At 36.1% G+C, this 10,834-nt stretch overlaps 1 protein-coding gene across 1 annotated transcript; it reads left to right on the top strand.

Moving 5' to 3' along the window:
* The first annotated feature begins 10,257 nt into the window (after positions 1–10,257).
* Positions 10,258–10,834, top strand: LOC103326874 (Photosystem II 5 kD protein). The gene has a single exon (XM_008229125.2). It carries the CDS (start codon positions 10,373–10,375, stop codon positions 10,685–10,687), a length of 315 nt encoding a protein of 104 aa, XP_008227347.2. The 5' UTR covers positions 10,258–10,372; the 3' UTR covers positions 10,688–10,834.

The raw sequence follows: 10,834 nt of genomic DNA, 5'->3' as shown, positions 1-10,834 counted from the left end.
CCATATTTGAAATTGGTTTCCTTTTCTTCCCCCTAATGGACAAATAAGTATTTTACAAAAATTCAGAAGACATAATTGATTGGATTTAAATTTTGCCTATATATATAAATAATTTAAATAATAATAAAAAGTGGGCTCAGATGAATATACAAGCAGGTGAACTATAGATCAGAAGGAAAACAAGGGATAATAAGAGTGATGAGATAAGACAGAGTCAGATAGCACTGGAAATAGAAGAAAATACCAAAACTTGCATGGCTCCCTCCCAGGTGTTGAACGGAGACTATAACAAGACAGAATGTTCACGAGAGACATGAGGGATCTGTCCGCCCATGCTTACCCCGCACAGCATCATCGCTCTAATAAACGTGATTCAACTTTGTAACCGATGGCTGGTGTGTCCATTCCATTTATGGCTCAATGCCGTCAACCCTTTGCTTTACCCTATAAAGAATTCTTAGGGAAGGATGGCATTCGACTATTCTCTGCATATTAGTTGGCAATGGTTTAGTTTTTCCCAGGGAATGGGAAATGAAAGAATTTTTTTTTCCTTGATACAAAGTGACTAACCAGTTTAACCCACACGTCAGTAACTTCTTTCCCCATATTTGGTAATACTGGGAAAGGAACTAGTAAAATGCATTTTATTCAACTTCATTCAGATTTTCAATTAGACCCGTAAATTAGAAATATGCATGGAAAAAAATGTAATTAATGCTTGTCTTTGTATTTTTAATTGTTAATAAGGGCAGATTGGTCATCAAAAAGTATAATTAATGTCTACCTTGGTTTTCCATGGGAAAGGAAAATGAAACCTGTTAAGCTCAAAATTTCATACATATACATGCCCTATTTACTTACTCCTTTTTACTTAGTTTCTTAGAATTCTAAGTCATTTGCCTCTCTGTGTGTTTTGTAGGCCAATAAAGCAAGAGAGCATAATTCATGCAATTCAAGCATGTTAAGGCCTCATTTGGATGAATGGAAGAAGAGCTTAAAGACAAATCCATTTTTGGTTGCACTCCCTTGTCAGTCCAGTTTCGTAGGTCACACTGTAAGCCCATTTTCAGTAACCTACATAGCTCGGATGAGGCAACATCCTTCATGGAAGTTGTTTCAATGGGTGTTTATTATAACATATCCAAAATGCAACCCCATTGGATAAATCTGGAGTTCGTCACCCATCAAACACAGAACCATGCTCAGGATGAAGTTTGTGTACGCTGCGAAATGAGTTAGCAATTTGTTTCGGCCTTAACTTCTTCCTCCGACCTTAGATTGGCCCAAATAACATGTGGTTGGAAAGATGACATTCTGATATTCAAGATGGAGGGTTCAAAGCCATCATTTGCTTAAGGGAAGCCCAATTTATGAGCCCTTGAAGTTGCAGGTCATGCTGACCTAAGGATGAACTAAGTGTGCTTGGTCATTCTGACCTAAGCATGAGGTGTTATTGATTGTGGGGAAATTAGGTGAAGCAGATTCATTACTTATAATTGGAGTGGAGTTTTGCAGCAGCCAAAAGAAAGAAAAGAAGATGAAGTGGGAGCTGCAGCACTAAGCCTAAAGAGAAGAGGAATTGTTTTCAAATTCAATTGTGTGTTAGGTGAAGTGGGTGTAATTAGTGAACTCAATTGTATAATCTGAAAAACCTAACCCTAGGCCTATAAATAGTGAGGTTCCCCAAGTCTTCAAATAGACCCCAAGGGGGGGAGCTCTCAAACACCTCTTTAGAGCTCCTCTCCCTTCTCTTCTTCTCCCTTCTCTTTCTCAAACACTTTCTCCCCAATCTCTTCTTCTAAATTCTTCAAACACCTCTCTTTCCTTTAAAATTTCTCCATGTTCTCAAACACCTTTCCTTTCTCTCCTCAAATTCTCCAAGTTCTCAAACACCTTTCCCTTCTCTCTTTCTCAAATTCTCTAAGTTTTCTTTAATGTTCTCAATTGTTGTACAAAAATATTTTCCTTCTTAGTTGCAATTTATTTTTCATTGTAATGTAATTGTTTTCTTAAGTTTTCAAGTTTGATTAGTTTCCAAGTTTCAAATACGGATTCTGGTTCTTATTCGTTATGCTTATAAGTTAATATGCTTGTTTGAGTGATTGATCACCATTAAAACTTGTATGTTAGCTATCTTGGTTTGAATTAAGAGTAGACACGATGCTTTAATTCGAATTGAACTATGAATAGAAAGAGTATGTATGGACATTCGACAATAGGGATTAGATACATACTTGGTTGTTTAAAACATTCTTCTATGCTTAATGGATTTCTAATGCTTAATTTTAGGTTAGACAACAGATGATCAAATTAGGGAATTAGGAATACAAGGTTAAAACCAGACACCACGGCTTAATCATACTTTAGCTAGAATCAATCCGTGATTCTAAATTGATCTTGGTAACTAATTTGCTTGAGTTTGGTTTTTCTTTCTTTCTTATTTTCTGTTCTTTCTTTCTTGTTTTCTGTTTTGTGTAAGGAAATTGAATTGAATCATTCAATCACTAATCCTTGTGGAATCGACCTCGCACTTACATATGCTAAACTACCAACAACTAGTGCACTTGCGAGTATCACAAGTTGAAGATGCAGCTAAATCGATGCAACAAGTTTTTGTATTATGTTAAGCTCATAATTTCATACATATACATGTCCTATTTACTTACTCCTTTTACTTAGTTTCTTAGAATTCTGAGTCATTTGCATCTTTTTGTGTGTTTTGTAGTCCAATAGAGCAAGAGGGCATAATTCATGCAATTTATGCTTGTTAAGGCCTCATTTGGATGAATGGAAGAAGAGCTTAAAGACAAATCCATTTTTTGCTGCACTCCCTTATTAGTCCAGTTTCGTAGGTCATAGTGTAGGCTCATTTTCAGCAACCTACACAGCTCGGATGAGGCAACATCCTTCATGGAACTTGTTCCAATGGGTGTCTATTATAACATATCCAAAATGAAGCCTCGTTGGATAAATTTGGAGTTCGTCACCTATCAAACACAGAACCATGCTCAGGATGAAGTTTTTGTACACTGCCAAATGAGTTAGTAATTTGTTTCGGCCTTAACTTCCTCCTCCGACCTTGGATTAGCCTAAATGACATGTGGTTGGAAATATGACATTCTTAACTGCGAGATGGAAGGCTGAAAATTGTCATTTGCTTAAGGGAAGCCCAATTTGTGAGCCCTTGAAATTGTAGGTCATGCTGACCTAAGGATGAGCTAAGTGTGCTTGGTCATTCTGACCTAAGCATGAGGTGTTATTGATTGTGGGGAAGTTAGGTGAAGCAGATTCATTACTTATAATTGGAGTGGAGTTTTGCAGCAACCAAAAGAAAGAAAACAAGATGAAGTAGGAGCTGTAGCACTAAGCCTAAAGAGAAGAGGAATTGTTTTCAAATTCAATTGTGTGGTAGGTGAAGTGGGTGTGGTTAGTGAACTCAATTGTATAATTTGAAAAACCTAACCCCAGGCCTATAAATTGTGAGGTTCCCCAAGTCTTCAAACAGACTCCAAGGAGGGGCGAGGGAGCTCTCAAACACCTCTCTAGAGCTCATCTCCCTTCTCCCTTCTCCTTCTCTTCCTTCTCCTCCTCTCCCTTCTCTTCTTCTCCCTTCTCTTTCTCAAGTTCACTATTTATAGGCATGGGGTTAGGTTTTTCAAATTATACAATTGAGTTCACTAACTACACCCACTTCACCTAACACACAATTGAATTTGAAAACAATTCCTCTTCTCTTTAGGCTTAGTACTGCAACTCCCATTTCATCTTATTTTCTTTCTTTTGGCTACTGCAAAACTCCACTCCAATTATAAGTAATGAACCTGCTTCACTTAACTTCCCCACAATCAATAACACCTCATGCTTAAGTCATAATGACCAAGCACACTTAGTTCATCCTTAGGTCAGCATGACCTGCAACTTCAAGGGCTCACGAATTGGGCTTCCCTTAAGCAAATGACAACTTTGATCCCTCCAACTTGCAGTTCAGAATGTCTTCTTTCCAACCACATGTCATTTGGGACAATCCAAGGTCAGATGAAAAGTTAAGGCCGAAACAAATTGCTAACTCATTTCGCAGCGTACACAAACTTCATCCTGAGCATGGTGATGAACTCCAGATTTATCCAATATGGCTGAATTTTGGATATGTTATAATAGACACCCATTGGAACAAATTCTATGAAGGATGTTGCCTCATCCGAGCTGTGTAGGTTGCTGAAAATGGGCCTGCACTGTGACCTGCGAAACTGGATTGACAATAAAGGAGTGCAGCAAAAAATGAATTTGTCTTTAAGATCTTCTTCCATTCATCTAAATGAGGCCTTAACAAGCTTGAATTGCATGAATTATGCCCTCTTTCTCTATTGGACTACAAAACACACAAAGAGATGCAAATGACTTAGAATTCTAAGAAACTAAGTAAAAGGAGTAAGTAATATGGCATGCATATGTATGAAATTATGAGCTTAACATAATACAAAAACTTGTTGCATCGATTTAGCTGCACCAAAATGGATTCAGTTGCATCTTCAACTTGTGATACTCACAAGTGCCCGAGCCGTTGGTGGTTTAGCATATGTAAGTGCGCTGTCGATTCCACAAGGATTGGTGATTGAATGATCCAATTCAATTTCCCTACACAAAACAAAAAACAAGAAAGAAAGAAAGAAAAACCAAACTTAAGCAAATTAGTTTTCATGATCAATTTAGATTCACGGATTGATTCTAGCTAAAGTATGATTAAGCCATAGTGTCTGGTTCTAACTTTGTATTCCTAATTCCCTAATTTGATCATCTGTTGTCTAACCTAAAATTAAGCATTAGAAATCCATTAAGCATAGAAGAATGTTTTAAACAACCAAGTATGTATCTAATCCCAGTTGTCGAATGTCCATACATACTCTTCTTATTTATAGTTCAATTCGAATTAAAGCATGGTGTCTACTCTTAATTCAAACCAAGATACAAGTTTTAATGGTAATCAATCATTCAAACAAGCATATTAACTTATAAGCATAATGAATAAGAACCAGAATCCGTAATTGAAACTTGGAAACTAATCAAACTTGAAAACTTAAGAAAAGAATTTACATTACAATGAAAAATAAATTACAACCAAGAAGCAAAAGGGTTTTGTACAACAATTGAGAACATTAAAGAAAAACTTAGAGGATTTGAGAGAAAGAGAAAGGAAAGGTATTTGAGAACTTGGATAATTTGAGGAGATAAGGGAAAGGTGTTCGAGAATATGGAGAATTTTTGGAAGGGAAGAGAGAGGTGTTTGAAGAATTTAGAAGAAGAGAAGGAGGAGGAAGTGTTCGAGAAAGAGAATGGAGAAGAAGATAAGGGAGAGGAGGAGAAGGAAGGGAATGAGAAGGGAAAAGGGAGAAGGGAGAGGAGCTCTAGAGAGGTGTTTGAGAGCTTCACCCCTTGGGGTGTGTTTGAAGACTTGGGGAACCTCACTATTTATAGGCCTAGGGTTAGGTTTTTCAGATTATACAATTGAGTTCACTAACTACACCCACTTCACCTAACACACAATTGAATTTGAAAACAATTCTTCTTCTCTTTAGGCTTAGTGCTGCAGCTCCCACTTCATCTTCTTTTCTTTCTTTTGGCTACCGCAAAACTTCACTCCAATTATAAGTAATGAATCTGCTTCACCTAACTTCCCCACATAACACCTCATGCTTAGGTCAGAATGACCAAGCACACTTAGTTCATCCTTAGGTCAGCATGACTTGCAACTTCAAGGGCTCACAAATTGGGATTCCCTTAAGCAAATTATGACTTTGAGACCTCCATCTTGAAGTTCAGAATGTCATCTTTCCAACCATATATCATTTGGGCCAATCCAAGGCCAGAGGAAGAAGTTAAGGCCAAAACAAATTGCTAACTCATTTCGCAGCGTACACAAACTTCATCCAGAGCATGGTTCTGTGTTTGATGGGTGACGAACCCCAGCTTTGTCCAATGGTTCTTCATTTTGGATATGTTATAATATACACCCATTGAAACAACTTCCATGAAGGATGTTGCCTCATCCAAGCTGTGTAGGTTGTTGAAAATAGGTCTGCACTGTGACCTACGAAACTGGACTGACAAGGGAGTGCAGCCAAAAATGGATTTGTCTTTAAGATCTTCTTCCATTCATCCAAATGAGGCCTTAACATGCTTGAATTGCATGAATTATGCTCTTTTACTCTATTAGCCTAAAAACACACAAAGAGAGGCAAATGACTTAGAATTCTAAGAAACTAAGTAAAATGAGTAAGTAAATAAGGCACATATGTATGAAATTATGAGCTTAACGAAACCCAACATAGATGGAGGGTTGCATTTCCCCATATTTTTGCAAGAGCCATGAAATCATTTCCCAAACATGGACTTACTAAAGTCAACTGAGTCTAGTACAATGGGAAAGGGCCTTGACTTGCAAACCCCTATGACACCTTCATAATGTGTGAGAAACCTCATTCCCCCTTTTAGTTTAGACTATCATTTGTATTTTTTTTTTTTTTTAAGTACTTATCAAACATGGGAAAATAAATGATTTCCCATTCCCAATCCCCTTTTCCTGCCATCCAAATGAGTGGAAGTTTATGGTAAGGGTGTAATCGTAAGTCAAGCAAGTTTTTATTTTATTTTTTGCTAACATTGTCATATCATTAGGCTTGATTTTCCGACGGAGTGGATCGGAATGAGGGGATTCCAATTCCCAAATTTTTTGAAAATATTCGGAAAGTAGTTCAAAATTTTAAACATGCCCAACCATTTGAAAGGTTAAAATTGACTCATAATTGAAAACTCATACTGAAAGTTCTAAAACTATTATATGCTAGTATTTAGATATTGTTATCCTTTAGGTTGTGTTTGGATGAGGAATTTTGAAGTGGTGAGATTTTGAAGTGAGGGGATTTCAAGATAATGAGATTTTAAGGTGAGACACTTCAAAATGATTGGATTAATAAATTCCTTTGTTTGGCTAATTATTTTGTTGGTGGGATTGGATTAGGTAATTTCTTGTAAACATAAGATTTTTTTTTTCCCTTTTTCTTAGTTGTTCCTTTTTTATATATACCTTTTTTTAGTTGTTTTTTTTCTCATTCAAACACTACATATCATTTTACATAGAGTCATTTGAAATTAAAAAAGTATAATTAATAGTATATAATTGGAACTAAGCCTTTGCTTGAAATCCCTCCCACAAATCCCTCATCCAAACAGGCCGTTAAAGTACAACTTGTCTATGTCTATCTGGTCATTAAATCATATTTAGTTCAACATGAAATTAGTCATTGTGTGTATTCTAATTTTGAAACCCCAATGTATTTCAGAATGTTGAATTTTTTGAAATCTTGAGATACATTCGAATTCCAATCCATAGTTTTTTTTTTTTTTAACTTTTGGATGTTGAAATTGATTTGAACTTGCCAAAATTGGAAATTTTCGGATCGGAAGCATTTGTAATCGGAATTTCCAATCCAACTTGCACCCCTCATGTATCTTGGCATACATTTATTGTGAGCTACCTTCGGTTTTCTTAAGGATACCCTGCATTAACAAAAGAAAAAAACATGTTTGGTAGATAACTTTTTTTATTTTTAGTTTCTTTTAACAAAGTGAGGGTTTTTTTTTTTTTGCCAATGAAATTTAGCCTAGTAGAGAAGGGTCTTGACTAGGGTTTCAAGTTAGAACTACTATGACACCTTAGTAGTGCATGTGAACAACCCTCATAAAATAAAATAAAAAAATCATGATATTTTTTGAAACTTCATGAGACCTAGGTTCGAATTGTGACTCAGACATGGGCCTGAACTCAAGTTCTACAACCTAAACATGGGACCTAATTGCGATAACCCAACATAGGATAAAGTAGAAGCCTAGTCTGAAAGAACCTAGTGTTTATTGAAGATAAAATCTTAGTGCCCTTTTGATAACCATTTCAATTTTAATTTTTAGTTTTCAAGTTCCATTTTTTGTTCTAGAGTATAGAGAAAAAAAAAAGAGAATGGAAGTGAGAATGAGAGTGGAGATGAGATTGAGAGGGAAGATGCGAGGGGAGGATGGGAAGGAGTAACAAAAGTGAAAACAAAAACAAAATCTAAAATTTATTTGAAATTGTTTTCACTTTCAAGTTTTTGTTTTCACCTTCATTTCCTCTAAACTCTAGCACAAAAAATGAAAAAAAAAATGAAAAATGAAATGGTTATCAAACGGACCTTTAGTTTTTGGATTTCTAGTTTTGAAGACATTAGTATGTTGCCTCTTTTTATTTATCAATGTTCAAACCAGGCTATGATTCCAAGTTAGACAATGTGGGGTAAAATTTCATATTGTACTCTTCTCCACAATGAAGGCAATTTATGGAGGTTACAAGAATGTTTTACAAGTAAGTCTTGCTAGACAAGGAATCCTATTTACACCATGAATAAAAAAGGAAACAAACTAAAAATAAAATCCCTAAAAATAAGTAACCTAAATTAATAAGGAACATGGCTGAACTTGTTAAGCAACTTAAGAAAAACACTAGTATAGACAATTTTGATAAGAATATCTATCAACTGATCTTCTTATGTCATAAATGAAAAAACAATTATTCCAACATCCAATTTTTCTTTAATAAATTGTCGGTCAATCTTCATATGCTTCGTACAATCATGTTGCACAGGATTATGAGCAATCTCAATAACAGCCTAATATCACAATACAAACTCTTAGGTTTCTTAGGTTCAAACCCAAGATCTCTCATCAATGTTTTCAACCAAAGCAATTCACATATCTGTTGTGACATGCCATGAAACTCGGCTTCAACACTTGACCTAGCCACACCACCTTTGTTTTTGTACTCCTCCATGTAACAAGATAACAACCAACAAAGGTAAAATACTCAAAAGTAGAATGCATGCCAGTAACTGAACCTGCCTAAACGACATCTGTATACCCTTCCACATCCACATGACCATACTTAGAGAATACTAAACCCTTGCAAGGAGTTACATTCAAGTATCTCAAAATACGCATAACAACACCCATATGATCAAGACTTGGTGAATGTATAAGTTGACTTACCACATTAATTGCATATGCTATATCAGGACGTGTATGAGCCAAATAAATCAATTCCCCTACAAGCCTATGATAACACTTCTTATCAGCAGGAACTTGATTACGATACAACCCCAACTTATGATTCTGTTCACTAGGAGTATCAATCGGTTTATAATCTAACATACCAATTTCTGCAAGAAAATCTAAAACATACTTTCTTTGGGATAGAAAAATACAATTTTTAGATCTAGCAACCTCAATCGCAAGATAGTACTTTAATTCACCCAATGATTTCATCTCAAATTTAGAAGTCAAATACTTTTGAAGGCACTGCATTTCTTCCTGATCATCTCAAGTTACTATCATATCATCAACATAAATAATTAAAGCTGTCAAATTTTTTCATAGATGCACCAAACCTTCCAAACTATATTTTTTCTCAGATACTTGCTTCAAACCATATAAGGATTTTCACAGTTTGCACACGACACCTTCCTTGGAAGTCACAGGAATACCAGGAGGAAGATTGTCACATCCGATCCGGAAATAAAGAAAATTCCCAAATCATGGTGGGTGAATTGAATGAAATAAAATAAAAAGAGTGAAAAATTGGTTAAAATACACAACCCAAATCATATCACATCATTACTTCATATATCTTGGTTATCCTTCACAAATTATACCCAGCACGTGACCCCTATTGGCGTCATTCCCTATGTCCCCGTCACTGAAGTTCTCATGTTCCATAATAGCTTGTACTTCACAAAATTCCAATATATATATATATATATATATTATTGTGTGAAATATTGCACAAATTGGACATATTTGATTTGAAAATAGAGAGAGATTTGTAAATAAAAAATCCATGATAATTCATTATTTTCACATTTATCACAAAATAAGAACTTTTAGAACACATTACATAACTCACTCACTATGATAATGATAATTATAAAATCTTGTTCAGTGCTTAATGCTAGAAATGGGGATTGCTATAAATTTCTATTTATTTTAACTTCAGGTAAGTCCATTTCTGTGCTAATTGGCCGAGTCTGCTTTTGTTTGTCTAGCTGAAGTGAAGAGGCTTCCGGAGCCAGGAGTTTTCAGAAGGATAAAGCAAGACAGGTGGCAACAACCCATTTGGCAAAACATTTCTGTCGATAAGGAAATGGATGATGCTATTGTTCTAAGAAGCACATTCTCATTTCACTTAGGACTTTAAACCAAGCCAGAATTCACTTCGGTCACATACTGCAAGTCAGATTGAGAGGCAAAAAACAAAAGCAAGAAAAAAGATAAACCAACCAAATTTGCGGAGATGGCTTCCATGACCATGGCAGCCTCCTTCCTCACTGGCTCAGCCTCAACCATCACCAAACCTTCTACACCTCGCAGGAGTCTCATTGTGGCCAAGGCTTCAAGTGCCCCAGAAGGAGAGAAGGGCAGCTTGGAAATGAAGAACAGCAGCAGCAGTGGGAGGAGGGATCTGATGTTTGCTGCTGCAGCTGCGGCTGCATGCTCCATAGCCAAGGCTGCCATGGCCGATGAGCCTAAGCGTGGGACAAAAGAAGCCAAGGAGAAGTATGCTCCTGTTTGTGTCACGATGCCTACTGCTCGTATCTGCCGCAACTGATGAGGGATCAGTTTTATGATCATTTGCTTTGATTCAGTCACTTATGGTGGTTGTAATGTAAAATTTGTAGAACTTGTATGTTCTTTGTATCTTTTCTTGGGACAATCTATTAATTAATCTGGCTTCTTCCTCTTCTTATTCTATAAA

This window comes from Prunus mume, linkage group LG3, assembly GCF_029339155.1.
Source record: "Prunus mume cultivar Tortuosa linkage group LG3, ASM2933915v1, whole genome shotgun sequence".
Lineage (NCBI taxonomy): Eukaryota > Viridiplantae > Streptophyta > Magnoliopsida > Rosales > Rosaceae > Prunus > Prunus mume.
The sequence above is the reverse complement of the archived record's forward strand: the minus strand, read 5'-3'. Positions and strand labels throughout refer to the sequence as shown.